At 41.5% G+C, this 25,383-nt stretch overlaps 2 protein-coding genes across 2 annotated transcripts; one reads left to right on the top strand and one right to left on the bottom strand.

The window, feature by feature from the left end:
* The first annotated feature begins 880 nt into the window (after nucleotides 1-880).
* Nucleotides 881-11,671, top strand: tube1 (tubulin, epsilon 1). Its single transcript, XM_038963038.1, has 12 exons — nucleotides 881-1,049; nucleotides 1,322-1,395; nucleotides 1,619-1,671; nucleotides 1,817-1,877; nucleotides 1,969-2,084; nucleotides 2,390-2,511; nucleotides 2,659-2,846; nucleotides 2,968-3,140; nucleotides 3,497-3,637; nucleotides 5,151-5,291; nucleotides 10,862-11,036; nucleotides 11,302-11,671. The coding sequence occupies exons 1-12, from the start codon at nucleotides 1,025-1,027 to the stop codon at nucleotides 11,458-11,460; spliced, it is 1,428 nt and encodes a 475-aa protein (XP_038818966.1). The 5' UTR covers nucleotides 881-1,024; the 3' UTR covers nucleotides 11,461-11,671.
* A 673-nt stretch (nucleotides 11,672-12,344) lies between these two features.
* ccn6 (cellular communication network factor 6) lies at nucleotides 12,345-19,177 on the bottom strand. Its single transcript, XM_038963039.1, has 4 exons — nucleotides 18,871-19,177; nucleotides 18,200-18,454; nucleotides 17,366-17,559; nucleotides 12,345-12,626 (listed from the first exon to the last, which is right to left on the bottom strand). Exons 1-4 carry the CDS (start codon nucleotides 19,091-19,093, stop codon nucleotides 12,345-12,347), a joined length of 954 nt encoding a protein of 317 aa, XP_038818967.1. The 5' UTR covers nucleotides 19,094-19,177.
* Between the last annotated feature and the right edge of the window lie 6,206 nt (nucleotides 19,178-25,383).

A 25,383-nucleotide genomic window follows, 5' to 3' on the forward strand; every position in this document is an offset into this window, starting at 1 on the left:
CAGTATTTTACTGGCTGACTTTCACTTGAGTCATTTTCTATTAACGTATCTTTACTTTTACTCAAGTAAGACTCAACTGGGTACTTTTTCCACCACTGACCAGAACATACTGTATCATATGCAGCGGCTGTAAAGAGAGCTGAGGAGTGAATGGTCCTGAAGGACCCATGGTGGTGGGTAGGCCTTCACTGCAGGCGGAAGGGGTTGCCTCTAATCAGCAGGACCCAGATATTATATATGTTAAGAAGGTGGGCTTTGTAGTCTTTGTGGCTATAGTGATCAACGGCACTGCCGAAGTGGAGAAAAAGTCCAGAAAAACGGACATCATTGTGGAGCAGTTTCTGGGATTGGAGGACTTCTCTACGAATGAGTTACATGAAAGACTGTCACGAGCCGTGCTACCCTTTCAGGCCCAAGAGACTGAGTGGGGAAATATGGAACTTTGAGGACGGAAGAAGTGTGAGTTTGTTTTAGTTTTGTCGATGTACTATTTTAGTTGTGCGGAGTAAGTTGGTTTTGACCATCAAGTATGGTTTTATTTTAAACCTTGAATCCAGAAGGTGGCCCTAAAACCCCACTATTGCTGTATGGAAAGTATATTGAATGCAATAAATAAGGTCTTACCTGTTTATTATTCTAGGAGGGAGAGGTATGAATTTCAACCACAGTGTACTGCCATCTAGCGTATGATGACAGTGGAAGATGGAAGTTGATGGAACATTTCTCCTTGCTGATTCATCGCGTTCTTATTCGATTGCTTCAACATTCATCGCGATTGCATCTCGGCCATACAGATGCAAGCCGATGTCAAACTGAAGGGGGGAATATGATGAAAGAAACAAGTTGCATTGGTCCACGGTTTATGTTTCCATGACAAATATACGGCATCAACATGCGACAAACGTGTGCGGCGGATATAAAACTGTCTTGTTACATTCGTGTACATTTGCCCTGAAAGTTGATATGAAGTTCTGTAAACGATAATGTTGCAATAAGTCGTAGAAGACTGCTATTATTTCCAGTGATGACACAATCAGTTGTTGTACAAGGTGAGTTTTTTGATACTGTCTATCTGTCTTCTACGATTTTTGAGCAGTGACAAAGAGTATCTATTTTGAGCTCATTGTTTACCGTGGTCTCGTAAACAAAGCAGCGCCATGTTGGCGAAAGTTGTTACCCAGATGGCTGATGAGTGAGGATTATCAATGGGAATATCATTACTTGAAACTGGAAGAGCTAGCTAATGTTTACATGGGTCAGCTGGTTTCACAATTTTCTATGACAGACTATCCCCTTAGCTTTCATGGTCTGTGTTCTGCAGTTGGGCAGTGTGGTAACCAGGTGGGCTGCAGGTTTTGGGATCTTGCTTTGCGGGAACATTCCCATGTCAATAAAGTAAGTAATACTTTTTAAAGAAAATAATTAAATATTAGATTTTATGTAGAAAAAGTCCAGGCTGGTTGCCTAAATATACTTGCATCATGTTGTCTTATCACTTGTTGTGTGAAATGGGACAGGAAGTTAGTCTACTGGTATGTTTCCATTGGACAATGGCATAGGCTATTCATTACCTAAGCTGCATTATCTCTAACATGGCCTTCCTATTTATTTATTTTAGAAAGGAATCTACGATGAGGCTCTGAGCAGCTTCTTTCGGAATGTTGACTCAAGGTAATTCCATCCTGCCAATCTCTTGCTGTGATCCATTCAACCCTAGCTACCACATGGCTGTGAAACGTGCATGTTCATTCAGACAAACAAATGGAGTGCCTTCTCAAATGACCCCTGTGGTTCCCTGCTATGTGTGTATTTCCAGGAGAAGCGTCGGGGGATCTTGTGACATCACTGGTGGGAGGATCCAATCCCTGAAGGCCAGGGTAAATTCCAGTGACGAGTTATTGCTTCACTTTGATGTTTGTTTGTGTGTCGGCTTCACACCCTCTGACAAGACTAATGTCTTCGCTACAGGCGGTGCTGGTGGACATGGAGGAGGGTGTGGTGAATGAGATTCTTCAGGGCCCGCTGAGAGAATTGTTTGATAGCACTCAGCTCATCACTGACGTGTCCGGCTCAGGCAACAACTGGTTAGCGACTGTGCCTGCCTGCCTCGCGGCGTGCCATCTCGCATGCCTTCAAAATGTTGCTTTATGAAACTCTTAATTTTTTTCCTGTATAGGCTATACATGGTCATTTCCCAGGCTGGTCCCAGATCTGTTTGTGCTCTTGCCAACTCCATTTCTTATGGCATAACGATGAGTGACAAGGACTTGGCATGATAGCACCAGACTGGGACTCAGTAGTAATTTCCATCAGTACGATTGCAGGTACATTTTATGTTTGATAACATGAATTTGTAAAACAACTGTGCCACCTGTTTATTCCTCTCCAGGGCAGTGGGCCACTGGACGTATGGCTCAGCCTACAGGGAACAGATTGTGGACCAGCTGAGGAGGGCAGCAGAGCATTGTGACTGCCTGCAGTGCTTCTTTCTCATTCACTCCATGGGTGGAGGTGAGGACTCGAGTGTACAAATGTATACATAGTCTCATAACTACTGAAACACATTATTACTACATGAACGACGTTGGTGCTTTCTGCTTTTTCAGTGTAACGTTTTGGATAACCATGATGTGTTGTGTCCAATGCTGTGATGGTCAGGGACTGGATCAGGCCTGGGCACCTGTGTGTTGAAACTTCTGGAGGAGGAGTTCCCCGAGGTATGTCGTATCGTCACCTCAGTCTACCCCTCAGCAGAGGACGATGTCGTCACTTCCCCCTACAACAGTGTCTTGGCCATGCGGGAGCTTACCGAGCATGCCGACTGTGTCCTCCCTGTGGAGAATCAGGTGTGTTTGCGTGCGTGCAAGGTATTTCCGTATTATGCGCGACCATGTTTTACAATCTGTTACTGACTGTTGTAAATAACAATTCCCTTCCATTTGTCCGTTCTTATGATTCCTCTTCCAGTCACTGGTAGACATAGTGAACAAGATCAAGCACATGTCCCACAGTGGGAAGCCAGGTTCTGTGATCAAGAAGGACAGTGCCATCATCTCAGGCCAGGGAGGGGTCAGTGGAGCCGAGAAGCCTTTTGATGCCATGAACAACATTGTAGCCAACCTGCTGCTCAATATCACCAGGTAGACTACTGGAGACAAGCTGTCTGCTGTCTGTGACACTAGGCATTTTATTGACCTTCAGACTCCCTTCATTAAGCCTCCCAGGTGTTTGGAGTCTGGTCTCCTCCAGTGCATTTTACTGCCACTGTAAAAATCAGAGAAAAGTCTGAATTATTTAAGTGCTGCATTAGAATTTTAAAAAATCCATCTCACCACCAACAACGTAATTGCATAGTGCAGTCATTGAAATGTTAAAGGGGTTATTTATGTCAATAAAGAAAACGACTTGTTTGTTTTAGGCGATAGCATCTGTCTGCTTGATTCTGAAATGTCTGATGTGTGATATCAATTAACTGTTTGTTTCTCTTTTGTTGCAGTTCAGCTCGTTTTGAGGGATCACTCAACATGGACCTGAATGAGATAGCCATGAACCTAGTGCCCTTCCCTCGACTGCACTACCTGGTGCCCAGCCTCACCCCTCTTTACACCCTGGCTGATGTCAACATCCCCACCAGAAGGTCTGCTCTGCTGTCCCTATTGCTAATTTTACTCCTGTTTTGTTTAGACTTTTCTGTAACTCAGAATATTATATTTGGAGCTCCTCCACCGCCCTCTGTACAAGTGCCCTTTGTTGACAGTTAGTGAATGGCAAAGCTCTGTGTTATCCATGCTGTGTTCTCTGATCTGTGCTCTATAAAACAGTACTTGTTATAAATCCAGGTGTATCAGTTGAATCTCTGGATTAGAGGTTGACAAGGGAACAAGATTCCCATGCAGTCAAGAAACAAGAACGATGCTGCTTTCAACTTTGCTTCTTCATATCAATCCACATGTTTTGTATTATACTATTAGTTTCTTTATCTCTGCCAATTGCTAATAAGTTAGTCTTAGCAAGCTCCACATCATTTTTTTGCATTAGCTGCTAATGCTAATCGCTAGCTAAATGCATTGAGCTAGCACGTAATATGAGGCTAGGGCATATCTGGCTAGAAAACACTAGCTCTAATACAGGCGCTTGCCAGTGGTGGTGCCAGCATGTTGCTTGAACAACGTCATGTTCTGAATCAGAGAGAATAGGTGAAGCATATTCTAAATTCTAAAAACATTTCTATTCAAAGGGTCGTGTCCCCTGGAAGCAATGACTTTTCACAACTCCTTCTATACTGTCTTTATCATTCACTTTCATGACAACAACACCAACCACAGAATTAGAATATCCTACTCATTTTTTTTTTCTATGATTCCAACAGTTCACATAAATATCAATATAATGCATAATATATGCCATTTATTTATACAATAACGTTACCAGTCAAAAGTTTAGACACACCTAGTCATTTAAGGGTTTTTCTTTATTTCTACATTGTAGAATAATAGTGAAGACATCAAAAATATGAAATAACACATATGGAATCATGTAGTAACCAAAAAAGTGTGAAACAAATCAAAATATATTTACTGCAGAAATGTTTTGGTACCCAGCTGGGCAGGCAACAAAATAGTAGCTAGCTAACAGCCCCCGCTCTTGTCTCGTGAGCCCAAAACGAGGCCGTTGCTATGGAAACTCATGCAGCAGAGTGCCGCTAACGGAATAAGTTATTTCTGATTTCTGTGCGTTAAATTGAGCGGGGGTGATTTTTATCAGGACAGTGGGGTAATAGAACTGTTGTGAACAACTTTATCACAAAGTTGTGGGGTAATAGAACTGTTGTGCGATTGGGACAGTACGGGCAAAAAATGTACAGGACAAGACGGAACAGGAACTAATTTTCACTCCAGTGTCTCTCTTTTCAGGATGAACGTGGGAAATATATTAGCAGCACATTGTGCCAATGATCATGTCCAGGCCTGTATAACGTTAAGAGTTCTGCAAAAGAGCTAGTGTGGTATTTCACTTTTCTTAGTTGAATGCACTTTTTTTGTTAGTTAGGCACCATGGATAATAGCGTCTACTGAATGAGTCAAATGTAAATGGCATGTATCCCTTCTGTATAATTGTTGTTCCTTAGCTGTGTACCCTGTCTACCTCAGGCTTGATCAGATGTTCACTGATGCCTTCAGTAAAGACCACCAGCTTATCCGGGCTGACCCCAAACACAGCCTGTACCTGGCCTGTGCCCTCATGGTCCGTGGCAACGTGCAAGTGTCGGACCTCCGCAGGAACATAGAGAGGTGAGACCCAGAGAGCGCTACTAGGATTGTTCCACCTCAAAAAGCACACGCACCGTCTCAGATTTTTCTGAAATTGCTTCTGTAGTTAGAAACAAGTAAGAGTTGCATTCCTAAAACATTTTTATCTGTTGAAATTTTATTTGATCTCTGGGAAATTAAGCTAATTGATTGCACGCAAATTGGCCTTTTTTTTTATTTTTATGGTTCACATGATATTCAATAAATACAGTACCAGTCAAAAGTTTGGACACACCTACTCATTCCAGGGTTTTTCTTTATTTTTACTATTTCTAGAATAATGGTGAAAACATAAAAACTATGAAATAACACACGTAATCATGTAGAAACATAAAGTGTTAAAACAAATCCAAATATATATTTGAGATTCTTCAAAGTTGCCACCCTTTGCCTTGATGACAGCTTTGTACACTCTTGGCATTCTCTCAACCAGCTTCATGAGGAATGCTTTTCGAATAGTCTTGAAGGAGTTCCCACATATGCTGAGCACTTGTTGGCTGCTTTTCCTTCACTCTGCCGTCCAACTCATCCCAAACCATCTCAATTGGGTTGAGGTTGGGTGATTGTGGAGGCCAGGTCATCTGATACAGCACTCCATCACTCTCCTTAGTCAAATAGCCCTTACACATCCTGTAGGTGTGTTTTGGGTCATTGTCCTGTTGAAAAACAAATGATAGTCCCACTAAGCGCAAACCAGATGAGATTGCTCATCGCTGCAGAATGCTGTGGTAGCCATCCTGGTTAAGTGTGCCTTGAATTCTAAATAAATCACTGACTGTGTCAACAGCAAAGCACCACCTCCATGCTTCTCGGTGGGAACCACACATGCAGATATCATCCGTTCACCTACTCTGCGTCTCACAAAGACACCGCGGTTGGAACGAAAAGTTTCAAATTTGGACTCAGACCAAAGGACAGATTTCCACCGGTCAAATGTCCATTGCTTATGTTTCTTGGCCCAAGCAAGTCTCTTCTTATTGGTGTCGTTTTTTGGGTACTATGTGATTCCATATGTGTTATTTCATAGTTTTGATGTCTTCACTATTATTCTACAATGTAGAAAATAGTAAAATTAAAGAAAATCCCTTGAATGAGTAGGTGTTCTAAAACTTTTGACTGGTGTGGTGGAAATTCTACCTTTAACTAATAATGAGGAGAGGCAAAGTCAATATTGCAATAAGGAGGCTGGTCGCACCATTCACAAAGTGAATGGAGTGAGAGCCCCCGCACGAGTACGGCAGCCTTATGTAGTCAAGCAATCTTATACAAGCATCTGCAAAGCACGTGACCTTGTGAATGTACGCTACCGTTCAAAGTTTGGGGTCACTTAGAAATGTCCTTGTTTTTGAAAGAAAAGCACTTTTTTTTTGTTCATTTTAAAATGACATCAAATTGATTAGAAATACAGTGTAGACATTGTTAATGTTGTAAATGACTATTGTAGCTGGAAACAGCAGATTTTTAATGGAATATCTACATAGGTGTACAGAGGCCCATTATCAGCAACGATCACTCCTGTGTTCCAATAGCACGTTGTGTTAGCTAATCCAAGTTTATTATTTTAAAAGGCTAATTGATCATTAGAAAACGCTTTTGCAATTATGTTAGCACAGCTGAAAACTCTTGTCCTGATTTAAAGAAGCAATGAAACTGGCCTTTAGACTAGTTGAGTATCTAGAGCATCAGCATTTTTGGGTTTGATTTACAGGCTCAAAATGGCCAGAAACAAATAACTTTCTTCTGAAACTCGTCAATCTATTCTTGTTCTGAGAAATGAAGGCTATTCCATGCGAGAAACTGAAGATCTCGTACAATGCTGTGTACTACTCTCTTCACAAAACAGCACAAACTGGCTCTAAACAGAATAGAAAGCGTGGGAGGCCCCACTGGCAGCTTCATTAAATAGCACACGCAAAATACCAGTCTCAACGTCAACAGTGAAGAGGCAACACCGGGATACTGGCCTTCTCGGCAGAGTTGCAAAGAAAAAGCCATATCAGACTGGCCAATAAAAAGATTAAGATGGGCAAAAGAACACAGACACTGGGACAGAGGAACTCTGCCTAGAAGGCCAGCATCCCAGAGTCGCCTCTTCACTGTTGACGTTGAGACTGGTGTTTTGCGTGTGCTATTTAATGAAGCTGCCAGTTGAGGACTTGTGAGGTGTCTGTTTCTCAAGCTAGACACTCTAATGTACTTGTTCACTTGCTCAGTTAGCTCAGTTTTCAGCTGTGCTAACATAATTGCAAAAGGGTTTTCTAATGATCAATTAGCCTTTTAAAATTATAAACTTGGATTAGCTAACACAGCGTGCCATTGGAACACAGGAGTGATGGTTGCTGATAATGGGCCTCTGTCCGCCGTTGTAGATATTCCATAAAAAAATCTGCCGTTTCCAGCTACAATAGTCATTTACAACATTAACAATGTCTACACTGTATTTCTGATCAATTTGATGTTATTTTAATGGACAAAAAAATAGCTTTTCTTTCAAAAACAAGGGTGTGTGTGTGTGTGTGGAGACAACTGGGTTACAGGGTACAGACGATAATGGAGAGGTTGTATCAGTCTGTCGCAACTGAGTGAGGACAATGGGTACCAAAGTGACAGGAAGTCACTCCAGACATACTTCCTCTAACAGTAGCTCAACGGTTCCCCCAAGTTGGGCAAGCAAGCGCCTTTGACTGTCGTCCCAGATGATGTATGGTCCTACTGGTCACACACACACACACACACACAAAGCATAAATCTTTGGGCCAGAAACAGGCTCCAAACAGAACAACAGCTCTGTCACTGGTGTGCAGGATATAACCTTTACTCTGTCTCCAGTTAAGCTAAGAGGAACCAGTTAGTTTTTGTCGGGTCTTGGCTGAGCACCCAGACATCATGGGGTCGTACTTCACACACAGGCCTCTATTAATGCAAAACTTACTTTTCTATCTTCTGAGTTTGTTAAAGAAACTAACTCAAGCCCAATGCCTATGCTTAAAGAAGGATATTTTAGTACACAAGCATTGGTAAGGTTTAACAGAAAATGCCCTCATACTGGTACTGTGTATATACTGAACAAAAATAGAAATGCAACAATTTTGCTGAGTTACAGTTCATATAAGGAAATCAGTCAATTTAAATAAATGTATTAGGCCCTAATCTATGGATTTCACATGATTGGGCAGGGGCGCAGACATGGGTGGGCCTGGGAGGGCATAGGCCCACCCACTGTGGAGCCAGGCCCAGCCAATCAGAATAGTTTTTTCTCCAAAAAAGGGCTTTATTACAAACAGAAATACTCCTCAGCACCCCGCCCTCCCCCTCTGACGATCCCGCAGGTGAAGAAGCCAGATATTCCTGGGCTAGCGTGGTTACATGTGGTTGTGAGGCCTGTTGGACCTACTGCCAAATTCTCTAAAATGACATTGGAGGCGGCTCATTCAATTCTCTGGATACAGCTCTGATGGACATTCCTGCAGTCTGCATGCCAATTGCGCGCACCCTCAACTTGTAACATCTGTGGCATAGTGTTGCGTGATAAAACTGTACATTTTAAAGTGTCCTTTTATTGTCCCCATGATCATTACCTGTGTAATGTTCATGCTGTTTAATCAGCTTCTTGATAGTTCATCCACCTGGCAGGTGTGGCGTATCTTGACAAAGGATAAAATGCTCACTAACAGGGATGTTAACTAATTTGTCCACAAAATTTGAGAGAAATAAGCTTTTTGTACATATGGAACATTTCTGGGATCTTTTATTTCAGCTCATGGAACATGGGACCAGAACATTTACATGTTGCATTTATATTTTTGTTCAGTGTAGTACCCAACATCTGAGTTGGACCAAACTTTAGAACAATCTGAGATAGTGGGTATCGTGGCTTGCTGAAATGACATGGAACGATCCATTCTTCATTGATCCCCACGGGGGAAATGACTTTGAGCACTATCCTCCCCTCCCCCGTCTCGAATGAAAAGGGCTGCCAGTTCACCCAGCATCATAACTACTCATAAGACCCAGAGATGACCTTCCCGACTGCTCACTCTCAAATAGTGTTCCCATTCACCGCCGTGTGTTTGTGCTCCAGTACAGACGCCCCTGATTCATGACTGGCCCATTCAGCTCCCACCTTTTTCCCTCCCTGCAGAGACCTTTTTCACGTGGCATGTTGTCAAGAGCAACAGAAACAGGAGCTTCTATGAGAGCACATACTTCCGTGTGTGACCACGATCTAAATCAGGAGAGGAAATCTGGAGCACAGAGACCTCGTGGCACGTTTAGTGGCTTTAGATAGCGACAGTATTATTCACCTTGGTTGTTGAATTAGCCTGCACATAAAGATACCATTTTAAAGTCAACCCTGGATATATGAGTTGCTTCAGTGTCTGGGATCTGTAATCTCCTGTAATATGAATCTGTATGCAGACGATACGGTTATGTACGCCATTTGCACCAACTGTTGACCAAGCTATGTTAGAGCTGCAATCTGATTTTGTTACAGTACATTACAGTTGTTGACTTAATTCGGGCAAATCTAAATATATGTTCTCTAATTCATGCAAAAAATGTCTCAGATGGACTACATACAGTATTTACTCATTGGATGATTATCTCATCGTGTGTGTTCCCGCCAATAAATGTCTGGCCGTTTTGGATTATTAAAGATCTCATGTTAAAAAAAGCATGATGAGCTAGTTAAAAAGCTAAGATTTAAAGTGGGCTTCTTTTTTTAGAAATATATCTTGCCTCTCTCTAAACAGCAGGAAACTGGTTTTAAAATCAACTTTCCTGACAGTTTTGGACTATGGTGACACCATTTATCAAATTGCAGCAGACACCACTTTAAAACCTTCGGATGCAGTCAACCATAGAGCACTTTGCTTTATCACAGGTGACTGGTTTAGTACTCATCACTGCATCCTGTATCAGAAGGTCGGCTGGTGCTCACTAAAGTCCCATAGAGCACTTCATTAGTTCCTTTTTGTTTACAAAGCTCTGCTGAAAAAGCTTGCAACCTACTTAACTTCACAGGGGAGGGAAAAAAAGTGAGACACCAAACCCATTCATAGGGGTGGTGAACTCGAGATTCCACTAGACCGACACCGTACCGATCTAGGTAGATACGCGTTCCGTTTTAATGGTCCCCATTCTTGGAATAGCCTGCAGAACTCTTTGCATCTTGATTCCCCGGTGCCGCCATGGCAGTTTTCTACTCTAGTATTAGATGTGTTGAATGAGAGTTGTATATATATTTTTTGAAGAAGAAATTGTTGTGTTTGTAATGTTGTAACCTTAAGTTTTTTTTGTTTTTTTTTGTCTTTGTTAGAGTGATCCTTTTGTTGTATTCCTGTGTTCAGGGCACCTTTTGAAAATGAGACCCTGGTCTTAATGGGTTTCTTGTGACTAAGTAAAAAAATAAAATAAAAACACCCTGTGGGCTGATTTTCCCAGAGCCTAAAATGCACTTTTAATGAATATTCTCCATTGAGAAGGAAAAGCAGATCCTATCCGTCTTCACAGAAAAGCAGCATTTATTCTCCTTTCCTTCTTCCTTTCAGACTGAAGCCCATGCTGCCTTTTGTTTCATGGAATCAGGAGGGATGGAAGACAGGCCTGTGTTCTGTGCCCCCTGTGGGTCACTCCCACTCACTACTAGCCCTGGCCAACAACACCTGTGTCAAACTCACCTTCATGGAGCTCCGAGACCGCTTCACCAAGCTCTACAGGAAGAAGGTACATCCTAATCTTCAATCGCAACAGTCCAAAACTCTGTTGCAAAATAAGTGTTTACGGTCCAGAAGATTGAGGGTTAAAGACAGCAAAAAGACCCATTTCTATTTCACAGTGGACAATACCAGAGTATTACTAAGGAAAGACCAACAGTTAATGTTCTCTAAGCAGGGTTGTAGGCACCTGTATTTTCCCAATCAGTTTTTTTCTCCCTCTTGCAATCAGTGTGGAGTATATTCTTGTCTGACACGATGGATTGTTTTGACAGGCTCACATGCATCACTACCTGCATGTGGAAGGGATGGAGCAGGGCTGCTTCACGGAGGCTATCTCCTCCCTCTCCTCTCTGATAGAAGAGTACAGTCAGCTGGATGCCACCAAGGACAGACTTATGCCTGACGCTGCCAGGCTCAACATCGCCACATGAAGGTCCTCTGTCTGTGTGTTCGCACTAGCAGACTACACATAGTGGAGCGTGTTTGTGTGTGCGTGCAAAGCACTTTTGTGTTTTATTAGCAGAAAATAGTACTGTAATTTGATAACTTGGTTTATTTATTTTTATAAGTTACAAAGGATTTCTTACCTGTGTCTAAATGATATTCCTTATCCGTTAAAAATAAATTACAATTAATAACTGAGTTATGAATATGTATGCCTTGAAAAGGGTCAACAACACAGGGGAAAATACAAAAAAAATAATAACAATTAATTTTATTGATTCTGAATCTAAATTTCTAGTGAATGAGGTTGTATGAGGTATTGTGGTGCAAACTTGGTTGAGAATTAACTTGTAGGAAGATGTATTGTGATTCAGCTGGTACAACAGTTTTATGTTGATAAGGGGTATAATCAGTGGATCGCTACAAAGATTCATTAAGATTGACCCAGAACATGTTTGCTCTATCTATCCCTGTTGCCACTAATGGCCTCACTCACAGCCTTATTGTATAATGAGGTACTGTAAAAACCATAGAATTGAGGTCTAACCCCACATTGTGATCACTTACATTACATTTCCTTTCATGTTAATTGTCAAGCAATATACCCAGAACAAGTTGGTTCTCTCCAGTCTTCATGAGTTGAGGTTCCACGTTTTAAACTTTCCATACCAGCCCATTGGCACATCGCCAGAGAACACAGGCACTGTTTAGTAGCACTTCATGGCCAGGCCGAACCCTGACCAGCTCAGCCCTGTACACACAAATACCATGACTCGGGCAGTACGGAGCCAGAGGCAGATTAGGCCAGGCCTGTGTTAGTCTGTGGGCATGGACATGGCTCTGAGGTTGATTATAGATGCTGGAGAAGGTGCTAGAGGAAGCGTAGCTCTGCGAACATGTCCCCAGGGTCATTACACTTCCTCTGGCACACGCAGGACGTTATCCACTGCATTTTCCAGCGCACGTTGGAGCCGCCCTTGCACTTGAAGTTGACGGTCACCATTTTGGATTTGTTGGGGACGCAACAGCGCTTGTCAGTGCAGATGCCACAGTAAGTGGGTTTGAAACTCTTGGTGCTAGTGCACCCAGACAGGGTCAGCTTCTCTGCTTTCTTAGCCTGGAACTTGGGCTTACATGTCTTTCCTCTCAGCATCTAGAGGGAAAAGGGACATAGTTAAATCTTCTCTTGTCATATGATAGATTGATAGAAACCCTATCATACTTCTTCTGCTCTCCTTTTGTGAACATACAGTGCCTTCAGAAAGAATTGACACTCCTCGACTTTTTCCACATTTTGTTGTGCTACAAAGTGAAATTAAAATTGATTTGTTAAAGATCTACACAAAATACTATATCAAAATGGATATAAACTCATTGTAAAGGGTTTAAACACTGTTTTCCATGCTTGTTCAATGAACCATAAACAATTAATGAACATGCACCTGTGGAACGGTCGTTAAGACACTAACAGCTTACAGACGGTAGGCAATTACGGTCACAGTTATGAAAACTTAGGACACTAAAGAGGCCTTTTTACTGACTCTGGAAAAACACCTAAAGAAAGATTCCCAGGGTCCCTGCTCATCTGTGTGAACGTGCCTTAGGCATGCTGCAAGGAGGCATGGGGACTGCAGATGTGGCCAGGGCAATAAGTTGCAATGTCCGTACTGTGAGACGCCTAAGACAGCGCTACAGGACGGACAGCTGATTGCCCTCGCAGTGGCAGACCACGTGTAACAACACCTGCACAGGATCGGTACATCCGAACATCACACCTGCGGACAGGTACAGGATGGCAACAATTGCCCGAGTTACACCAAGAACGCACAATCCCTCCATCAGTGCTCAGACTGTCCGCAATAGGCTGAGAGAGGCTGGACTGAGGGCTTGTAGGCCTGTTGGAAGGCAGGTCCTCACCAAACATCATCGGCAACAACGTCGCCTATGGGCACAAACCCACCGTTGCTGGACCAGACAGGACTGGCAAAAAGTGCTCTTCACTGACGAGTCGGGGTTTTGTCTCACCAGAGGTGATGGTCGGATTTGCGTTATCGTCGAAGGAATGAGCGTTACACAGGCCTGTGCTCTGGAGCGAGATCGATTTGGAGGTGGAGGGTCCGTCATGGTCTGGGGCGGTGTGTCACAACATCATCGGACTGAGCTTGTTGTCATTGCAGGCAATCTCAACGCTGTGCGTTACAGGGAAGACATCATCCTCATGTTGTACCCTTCCTGCAGGCTCATCCTGACATGACCCTCCAGCATGATTTCCTGCAAGACAGGAATGTCAGTGTTCTGCCATGGCCAGTGAAGAGCCCGGATCTCAATCCCATTGAGCACGTCTGGGACCTGTTGGATCGAAGGGTGTCGGCTAGGGCCATTCCCCCCAGAAATGTCCGGGAACTTGCAGGTGCCTTGGTGGAAGAGTGGGGTGACATCTCACAGCTAGAACTGGCAAATCTGGTGCAGTCCATGAGGAGGAGATGCACTGCAGTACTTAATGCAGCTGGTGGCCACACCAGATACTGACTGTTACTTTTGATTTTGACCCCCCTTTGTTCAGGGACACATTCCATTTCTGTTAATCACATGTCTGTGGAACTTGTTCAGTTTGTCTCAGTTGTTGAATCTTGTTATGTTCATACAAATATTTACACATGTTAAGTTTGCTGAAAATAAATGCAGTTGACAGTGAGAGGACGTTTCTTTTTTTGCTGAGTTTATATACAGTACCAGTCAAATGTTTGGACACAAATTAACTTTTAACAAGGCACACCTGTTAATTGAAATGCATTCCAAGTGATTACCTCATGAAGCTGGTTGAGAGAATGCCAAGAGTGTGCAAAGCTGTCATCAAGGCAAAGGGTGGCTACTTTGAGGAATTTCAAATGTAAAATATATTTTGATTTGTTGAACATGATTCCATATGTTATTTCATAGTTTTGATGTCTTCACTATTATTCTACAATGTAGAATAGTACAAATAAAGAAAAACCCTTGAATGAGTAGGTGTGTTTAAACTTTTGACTGGTAATAAATATATATATCTTGATTAGATAAGTATTCAACCCCCTGAGTCAATACATGTTAGAATCACCTTTGGCAGTGATTACAGCTGTGAGTCTCTAAAAGATGTACACACCTGGATTGTACAATATTTGCACATTATCTTTTTTAATTTCTTCAAGCTCTGTCAAGGTGGTTGTTGATCATTGCTAGACAGCCATTTTCAAGTCTTGCCATAGATTTAAGACAATTTAAGTCAAACTGTATCTAGGCCACTCCATGTCATCTTGATAAGCAACTCCAGTGTACATTCCCCCCCCCCCCCCCCCCCCCCCCGAAAATCCCTAGTCTTTGCCGATGACAAACGTACCCATAACAACAGCCACCACCATTCTAGAAAATATGAAGAGTGGTACTCGGTGATGTGTTGGATTTGCCCCAAACATAATGCTTTGTATTAAGGACATAAAGTTAGTTTCTTTGCCACATTGTTTTCTGTATTACTTTCATGCCGTATTACAAACAGGATGAACGTTTTGGAATGTTTTTTATTCTGTACAGGCTTTTTTCTTTTCCCTCTGTCATTTAGAGAGTAGCTACAATGTTGTTGATCCATCCTCAGTTTTCTCCTATCACAGCCATTAAACTCTAACTGTTTTAAAGTCACCGTTGGCCTCATGGTGAAATCCCTGAGCGGTTTTCTTTCTCTCCGGCAACTGAGTTAGGAAGGACGCCTGTATATTCTTAGTGATTGGGCATATTGATACACCATCCAAAGTGTAATTTATAACTTCACCATGCTCAAAGGGATATTCAATGTCTGCTATTTTACCTATCTACCAATATGTGCCCTTCTTTGCGAGGCATTGGAAAACCTGGTTGAATCTATGTCTAAAAGCCACTGCTCGACTGAGGGACCCTACAGATGATTGTATGTGTGGGGTACAGAGATGAGGTAGTCATTTAAAACCTCTTGAAGCTAGGAGCAGAATTTTTATATTTGGGAAAAAAACGTTCCAAAGGTAAACAGACTATTTCTCAGGCTCAGATATTAGAATATGCATATAATTGACATATTAGGATAGAAAACACTCTAAAGTTTCCAAAACTGTCAAAATATTGTCTGTGAGTATAACAGAACTGATTTTGCAGGCGATAACCTGAGGAACTCCAACCCGGAAGTGCTTTTTTTTTTTTTTTTTACTTCCACTGCTTGCCCGTCCTCCAGGCGTATCAACCAGATTTCTTTTCCAATGGCTTCCTCAGGCTGTGACCAGGCTTTAGACATAGTTTCAGGCTTTTATTTTTAAAAATGAGCGAGATTTATCAAAACGCGTCAGTGGATGACCAGGTGTCCTTTGATTGGTTCCTGCGCAAGAGGGATTTTGCTCGACATTTTCTATCTCTGTAGAATTGAACAGTTTACCGTCTGGTTGAAATATGATCGATTATGTATGTTAAAAACAACCTGAGGATTGATTATAAAAAAACCTTTGACATGTTTCTACGAACATTACGGACACTTTTTTGAAGTCTGCCCTTCAGTACCAGAATGAGCTTGTGGTTTTCTGAATATAACGCGCAAACCAAATAGCGATTTTTGGTTATAAAGCTAATCTTTATCGAACAAAAATAACATTTATTGTGTAACTGGGAGTCTCGTGAGTACAAACAGCCGAAGATTATCAAAGGTAAGCGATTCATTTTATTGCTTTTCTGACTTTCGTGACCAAGCTAATTTAAGGCTAGCTGTTCTAGCTATTTTTTGTTCTTTGTCTAGTGAATGATAAACTCACAAACGCTTGGATTGCTTTCGCTGTAAAGCATATTTTCAAAATCTGACACCATAGGTGGATTAACAACAAGCTAAGCTGTGTTTTGGTATATTTCACTTGTGATTTCATGATTATAAATATTTTGTATTATTTTTTAACTTGATACTTTTTGGAATTTGTGTCTGCCTTTCAGGGCCGGAACGAGCATGTGGTTTTCTGAACATAACGCGCAAACGAAATGGCGGATTTTGGTTATAAAACTAATATTTATCGAACAAAAATAATTTATTGTGTAACTGGGAGTCTCGTGAGTGCAAACATCCGAAGATTATCAAAGGTAAGCGATTAATTTTATTGCATTTCTGACTTCCGTGACCATGCTAATTTGGGGCTAGCTGTTCTTACTGTTTTGTCTAGTGATTGATAAACTCACAAACGCTTGGATTGCTTTCGCTGTAAAGCATATTTTCAAAATCTGACACGATAGGTGGATTAACAACAAGCTAAGCTGTGTTTTGGTATATTTCACTTGTGATTCCATGATTATAAATATTTTTAGTATTATTTTTGAGTTTGGCGCGCTGCCAATTCAGGGGTTGTTTACGAAAATGATCCCTTAATCGGGATCTGTGCGCCAAGAAGTTAAAAATCATGTTAAATACAATTATTGCACATAAAAGAGTGAGTCCATGCAATTATGTGACTTGTTAATTAAGCACATTTTACTCCTGAACTTATTTAGGCTTGCCATAAAAAAATGGTTGAATACTTATTGACTCAAGACATTGCAGCTTTTCATTTGTAAACATTTCTTAAAGCATAATACCACTTTGATATTGTGGGGTATTGTGTGTAGGCCAGTGACGACAACATCTCAATCTAATCCATTTTGAATGCAGGCTGTAACACAACAAAATGTGGAAAAAGTAAAGAGGTGTGAATTCTTTCTGAAGGCACTGTATACAGTAGTTCCAAGACCATTGTCATATTTTCAGAATTAGAAATATCACTGGGTGTTGTGGGCGTACAAGTCAGTTATTTAACATTTCACCGATCACCATCAGAACACATCATCTCTCAGAGAGAGCCTGGCTGGTCAGTGGTCAGTCACCTGGACGGACTTCATGATGCTCTTCTCACACGGCCGCAGCAGGCAGAGGCGGCGGTCCTTCCTCATCTCACACTTGCTGTTGTCATTGTTGACCCGGACTGAGATACCCAGGCCGCAGGTCTTGGAGCAGGGGCTCCACGGAGTGGTCTGGATCAGGCAATTCTTCTTCCAGGCTAAAGGAGGATCCCTGTAAGCTTTCGGTTTTACAGTATTAAAAGGGCATCGCTAGAGGAAGGAACCCGGCCTGTACGCCGCCATGCTGCTACAGAGCACATTCTGTTCAGAGTGAATCAAGAGCCCTCGGTCCTCAGGCATTCTGCCTGCTAAAGATGATTGGATATCCCAGTTGGAGAGAAATTATCTTTAGGCGGGCCATGATGTCAAGATGGTTTCAATTGCCTCTTTGTAAGGTTTGAAGTCAGTGATTGCAAACATATTTGATTTGTGTGTTGGCAATATCAAAAACATCAAGACCTAGTGACGGCTAACCTTTCAGATTCACTAGAAAGCAGGACGTTTGTGTTTATCAAGCCAAGCAAAGCGAACATTTACTCAAATATATCAAAGAAGCATACTTAAAAGAGGCATTGGTGCTTTTGATGGAAAGTGAACTAGAGCTCTCTCTATGGACGTTTGTGCATGACTGGAACCATCCACCCTACTCCCTCTGTGTGGCTAACCACAGTCAGTCAGTCACACTCCATCCACCCTCTGCACTTCCCAGCCAAAGTAATCAAAAACGCCTCCCTCTTTCCATCCAGCTTTTACAGCAATTAGCATTCCAGGGCAGACAAGCTGGCGGTTCTGGCCCTGGTTTTCCCTGCAAACACACACCTGGCATGGCGGCCATGTTTGTTGTGTCCTGCTGGTGTTTTCTGGAGGGACCAGGGGCGCTCTGGAGACCAGCTGGCAGGGGTGCGTTGCTCCTCAGAGGGGCAGGACCCAGGAGAGCAGCGGGCTTCTGGATGAAGGCCGGGGTGCAGCCGATGGCTCCCGCGATGCACGTGCATTTATACAGCGGGCTGGGCTGGAAGGCCTCGCCGTTCTCATAGTGGGCCCCATTCAGGTCACAACCAACTGCCATCAAGTCTACAGAGAAGGAGATGGGGAAACTGAACACGACTCGGTTGACTGGCCTGTGCACTGCTTGCAGCATTCTTCTGGTCTTAGTGTGTTTCTATTAGTGTGGTTGGCCTTGGGGTGTTTGCCTGATTGATATATGTGTGTGACCTACTGGGTTCTTTTCATGATCAAAGAGACCATGGGTAAATGAGTCAACCAATCCCATGGAACTACAGGTTTATGCAAATCTACAATCCTGAGTGAGTAGCATGGGATTAAAGTATTTAGCTGTAGTACAGTTTCTAGCCAGGTCTTTGAAGTAGCTGAGTCCTATTACACAATCCAGCTCCTGCCCCCTCTGAAAAAAAGTTATTGAAAGTTATTGACCTTTTTACATTGACTTTTAACTCTTATGAATAGCCCGAAACGAAAAGTTCACTCACAAGCGCAGACTCCGACCTCATATCGCGGCTGGTCATTAGAGAAGTCGCAGTACATGCCCTTGTGGGGGTCGCAGATGTCCCTCTCGTTGCAAGCCTCTCCTATCTGCCGGGCGCAGCTCTTACAGCAGCCACAGCCGTCCAGCACTGAGCTGACTCCCGGGGCACACTGGGGCTTGGCCTTGCACTTACACGGCCACTGGCACAACTGTTTCCTCTCCAACATGGCCTTGCCTCCTCGCAGACCAGACAGCTGCCCACCATGGTTCTGAGCCCTGCATAGAGACTGGAGGGGAGAAATGAAGGACAGGGTTCTTGTAGGGTTTTTAAATGTAACCTTTATTTAACTAGGCAAGTCAGTTAAGAACAAAGTCTTATTTACAATGACGGCCTACACCGGCCAAACCCGGACGACGCTGAGCCAATTGTGCCCCGCCCTATGGGACTCCCAATCACGGTCGGTTGTGATACAGCCTGGAATTGAACCAGGGTGTCTGTAGTGACACCTCAAGCACTGAGATGCAGTGCCTTAGACCGCTGCGCCACTCAGGATCCCCATGTGGTGCAGTGGTAAAAGACCACTGCTTGGGAGGTGGAATTAACAGGCTAACGATTTACTTTGATTACATAGCCATAATGCATTCATTACACGTCTATAAGCATTTCATTAACTTGCTTTAACAGGTCCTAACCACATTGTTAAATGTTAATTCATTATTAACTATATCCATTGCATATTAGTATACATTGTGTGTATAAGGTAGTTGTTGTGAATTTGTTAGATTACTTGTTAGATTTTATTGCATAGTCGAAACTAGAAGCACAAGCATTTCGCTACACTCGCATTAACATCTGCTAACCATGTGTATGTGACAAATAAAATTTGATTTGATTGAATCTATAGTGCATTCATGTCATGCTATGCTCATATTTAGGTATCTTAATAGATGCATAATTGCATGAGAAACAAGATTCTCTGGTCTGATGAAACCAAGATTGAACTCTTTGGCCTAAATGCCAAGTGTCACGTCTGGAGGAAACCTGGCACCATCCCTACGGTGAAGCATGGCGGTGGCAGTATCATGCTGTGGGGATGTTTTTCAGCAGCAGGGCCTGGGAGACTAGTCAGGATCGAGGCATAAATGAACGGAGGAAAGTACAGAGAGATCCTTGATGAAAACCTGCTCCAGAGTGCTCAGGCCCTCAGACTGGGGCGAAGGTTCACCTTCCAACAGTACGACCCTAAGCACACAGCCAAGATAACACAGGAGTGGCTCGGAACAAGTCTCTGAATGTCTTTGGGTGGCCCAGCCAGAGCCCGGACTTGAACCCGATCTAACATCTCTGGAGAGACCTGAAAATAGCTATGCAGCGACACTCCCCATCCAACCTGACAGAGCTTGAGAGGATCTGCAGAGAAGAATGGGAGAAACTCCCCAAATATAGGTGTGCCAAGCTTGTAGTATCATACCCAAGAAGACTTGAGGCTGTAATAGCTGCCAAAGTTGCTTCAACAAAGTACTGAGTAAAGGGTCTGAATACTTATGTAAATGTGATATTTCAGTTTTTAAAAATGTATACATTTGCAAACATTTCTAAAAAACGGTTTTTGCTCTGTGATTATGAGGTATTGTGTGTAGATTGATGAGGGGAAACAATTTAATCTATTTTAGAATAAGGCTGTAACGTAACAAAATGTGGAAAAGTCACTTTCTGAATCCACTGTAGGCTGTCACCTGGAAGTGATGTCACGGACCGCTCATCTCTCCTCTTCTCTGCAGTCAAAACAAAAGCTTTCTGTCTCTTTATTTGTCTTATTTTAAAATGTTTTATGTCCCAAAGTACACTGTAAATAGTAACATAAAATGTTTAACTACATGTTTCATGAGTTTAATGATGATTAACGTGTTTACATTGTGCCAGTGGCTTAGCTAGCTACATTGGTAGCTAAGTAAGGGGGAACACCTTGTGTTATTACATTTTACTCACTAAAATAGTTATTGCTATGAGTCTGAAATGGGGAATTGAATTTGAATGTTTGAATATGAATCTATTCAAGAAAAGTCAAACTGAAAAATGTCAATAGGAAGATTCTCTGGGAATGTCCTCCGCAATTGTTTTCTGTACTACATCTGGAAAATGTTAATAAAATGTTCATATTTCCTTTAACAATCTGTGGTGTCCGTATACTTTTATTTATACGTGAGGCATGTTTATAAAATCTTTATAAATCGGAAAATAGCAATGACAGTACAATGTCTGCATAGAATTCATAGACCTTATAATGTGGGTGTTAGAGATCACAGTGGCAAACTACACAGGTATGCTGGCTTCACATGCTCGTGAGAAATAGGAAACTGGGAAGTGGTAAATCAGACATGATTGCGTTCAAGTGCTTTTGAAGTCAGACATTTTAGCTAGCTTGATAAAGTTGCTAACATTGCTAATAAAAGTTAGCTAGCTTGCTTAACAATATGGTCAGACTAGCAACATTATCCATATTGATACGGTTGTATTGTCAAACTTATTTGTTGTCATTTTTTGGTTGAAAAGGTGAAAAAAGTCAGTGGTAAAATGTCACAACTCAGCAAATCGGGTGACAACCTTTTCTCCGTTTCCCACTTTTAATTCCGACTTGGAGGGTCATTCAAGTGAAAGTTCCCACTGGGAACTAGGAGCTTCCGCTAACTCTGATAGCACGTGAACACGGCATTAATTACCATGAAGTGCTTAGCTATCAATGCATTATGAATGGGAAAATAGATTTGACTTTACTTTGACTGAATAGAATTCATACATAGACCCTTCATGCGTGCGTTATAAACCAGTATGAAGAAACCAATTTAGGTCTAATTATGATGTGAAGTAGGGCTGTTACAGTTTTTTTTCTCACTTTGGTGCAATTTTCACAAGTACGTGGTACATTTTCACAACTCTAAGAAAAAATCTAAACATCAAAATGGTTTCAAAACTAAGCACATTTTTATTTGCTGGGTACAGCAAATGTTCACTGCACCAAATCACTCTTTCAATTTGGATACATATTCAATCAAAGTATCTACTTTTCAAAATTAACTTTACTTTTGATATGATTTTCTTGTAATTTGTTAACAATATAATCGACTATCACTTAAATCAAACTACTCAAAACGAATAACTACTGAACCAAATGTAGTGCCAAGTTAATGTGTATAGTTTATTTAACTGCTGAACACTGTACAATTCTATAAATGTATAAATTGGACATTAAGTTATGTTGGAATGTAAAACAAAATCATATATGGATGTGATTGTAAATACTACTTCATCATTCTCCATTGCTTCAATAGGGCAAAATGGACAGAGTCACTATGTGCTGCCCTTTGGAATTATAGTGTAGTGTACAATGCACTGCTGAAATACTTGGGTTGTATATAACAATATATTCCATTCATTATATACATTTGTTTGATACACTGTAGGCTGACAGGCAATACTGTACTGTATCAGTTGCATAGAAAGGTGATCTTGTACAATGTTGCATGGGGCAGAAATGTCATACAAAACCAATATTTCTGATGATTTGTCCTACTGTAAAAGGATAATGAAACTGTAAAACATACATATTTCTCAACATGCTCACAACCTGCCATTGCATACAATTTTTTTTTTTTAAATGTCAAGTAATCGTAAAATACTGTATGGAAAATGATACCATCTACTATTGTTTATATTCAGCACTTCAAAAATAACAGTTTTGAAACGTGTATCATGTATTTTGTGCTATTGGATTCAATTGGTAGTTAAAATGACTTAAAAATGGTGAGCCTTTCGTTATTTGATGTATTGGTGACTAAACTAAATGATCTCTTGGTATAAAACGTAGATTTTTCATGAATGACTCATGGGTGAATGCACAATCGAAGGTTCTGAACATAAGATTGGGGGCATTACAAGTCTTATCAGTTTTGTACTTAAACGTTTTTAAAATATACCACTTACGTCTGAAAAATTTACCAAAGTGATTGAAAATAATTCTAATGAGTTATATTTTGATCCTCAACTACGACCCTCAACTACGCAAATTGGTGAGAAGGTAAGTAACGGTTGTTGGTTGTTAGCAACAAAACCGACTTGTGCGCCACTATTGGCCAAAGCAGACAGGGTTGGCTTGTTGTTGACAACATGTAAACTATATTTAGTCTCCAAATGTTTATTGAAAACATAAAAATAGTTGCACGATGAGCACTTGTTGTCTCTCAAATACGTCGTCACAGTTGTTTGTTCGCTAGCTAGCGAACTTTAGCCATATTAGCATTGACATGAAAACAGCCAAAACACCTCAAAACAAGACGTATCAAGGACAAGATAAAACTAGCTGAAACGAGCCACCTACGATTCCCCACATGGCAGCTTCTTGTCATTGTTGCTAGCTATCTGACCGTTCAGAATCACAACAACGCACGGCTTCCGGCAACATCGATTCGCACGCATCATTTTCGTGATGTTGTCAGCCAACCCGTGTATACCTTTTGGCGTATTGACTAACATTGGTATACAGAAGCACTCTTTATAGAAAATAAAAACTGCCATAATGATGACACTACACTTTCATTGTAATGTTGCATCTACTGTATTAAGATACCTAAATATGACTTATTGCATAGCATGACATGAATCTGCCATAGATATACTATGGATGTACTTTATTAACCTTTAATAATGCGGTTGGGACCTGTTATAAAGTGTTAATGATATGCTTATAGACGTGTAATACTGTAAATGTGTTATGGATATGTAGTCAAAGTTAATCGTTACCCAATAGGTAACAAAGCCTGCGATTGTGTTGCCTTATGTGACTTCATATAGTTTTGCCTTTGGTAAATTCCGGGTAAAGTTTCAAGTTCACCAAGAAGTCACCTAAGGTAGAACATTCAGGACATTCACAACAGTCAAGAGGCTACGAACAAGGATAAAAAGATCAGAACACCAAAACAATGCAGGACTAGTAACATGGTGTTCTTACAAAAGTATCAACAAATTCCATTAATGAATTATAAAAATCGATCTTAGGCAAAAAATTATATAAATGATATCAGTATTAGTGATAGAATTCAGATTGGCATTTTGATTCACACAACATATCATACATTCCTGATGTGTAAATTGCTTTACAATCTTTGTCTTTTTCATTCCATAATCAGCAATGACTTCTTATTAATCTAGAAATTGCCATGTTTAAATCAACATGGAGCCCTCGAAAAATCTCTTCAGCCCTCAGATGTAAACAAGTAGCTCCTTTGTACATTAGCAGTAAGTCACAGTATTTAGGTCAGTTTAATTGGGAGCAATTCATTTCTGTTCCAACATATGGATATTCTATAGCACAGATTTAAAATGTATTATATAAAAAAGGTACAACTCTATGGAAGAAGGGAGCGAGTCAATTTAATGCCCATTGATTATGATTAGGGCTGCAAATGGATGGTATATTATTGGAAACTTTCTAAATTTACCAGTAAACTACTGGAATTTTGGTAACTTTCAAGGAATGTATGGAATTTTATCAGATGACATCTATTGGCCTTTTTGGGTACTTCAGATTATCATTATCAACTGACTTGCTGTTAAATCTAGGGCTGATTTCAAGGTTTTACTGATAACCTACAAAGCATTGCATGGACTTGCTCCTACTATCTCTCTGATTTGGTCCTGCCATACATATCTACACATATGCCATGGTCACAAGACGCAGGCCTCCTTATTGTCCCAGAATTTCTAAGCAAACAGGTGGAGGTGGGGATTTCTCCTATAGAGCTCCATTTTTATGGAATGGTCTGCCGATCCATGTGAGAGACGCAGACTCGGTCTCTCAACCTTTAAGTCCTTACTGAAGACTCAACTCTTCAGTAGGTCCTACGATTGAGTGTAGTCAGTCCCAGGGGTGTGAAAGTGAACGGCAAGGCATTGGAGTGACGAACCACCCTTGCTGTTTTTGCCTAGCCGGCTCCCCTCGCCACATGGATTCTCTGCCTCTGACCCTATTACGGGGGGCTCCCATGCCATCCCTAGGGCGCATCACGACATGCTAGGCTTTTTTTGCTATACTCGACTTGAGCCACTGACGTGATCTTTCTGTCCGTTTTTGTACCCCCCTCGGGCTCGTACGGTTAAGGAGATCTTTGTGGGCTTTACTCTGCCTTGTCTCAGGGTAGTACGTTAGTGGTCTGTTGATTTCCCTTTGGTGGTGTGGGGGCTGTGCTTTGGCGAAGTGAGTGTGGGGGGCAAGGGTCTGTCTGTCCTATCTGGTGCACTGTGTGATCTCAAAACTTTCTTGTCCTTTCTGGTGTCCCATGTGATTTTAGACATGCTCTTTATGACAATAAAAACAGAGATATTGACAAGGGCAAAGTACCCCATTTTTGCAATCCTGGAAAACGTTGTAAACCCAAAATATTTCCCCAACCCCTGATTACAATCTCAACTCTTTTCTCTACTAAATGGCCGTACTCTTATAATTTTACCCGGCACAGCCAG

Source organism: Salvelinus namaycush, chromosome 24 (genome assembly GCF_016432855.1).
Source record: "Salvelinus namaycush isolate Seneca chromosome 24, SaNama_1.0, whole genome shotgun sequence".
Classification (NCBI taxonomy): domain Eukaryota; kingdom Metazoa; phylum Chordata; class Actinopteri; order Salmoniformes; family Salmonidae; genus Salvelinus; species Salvelinus namaycush.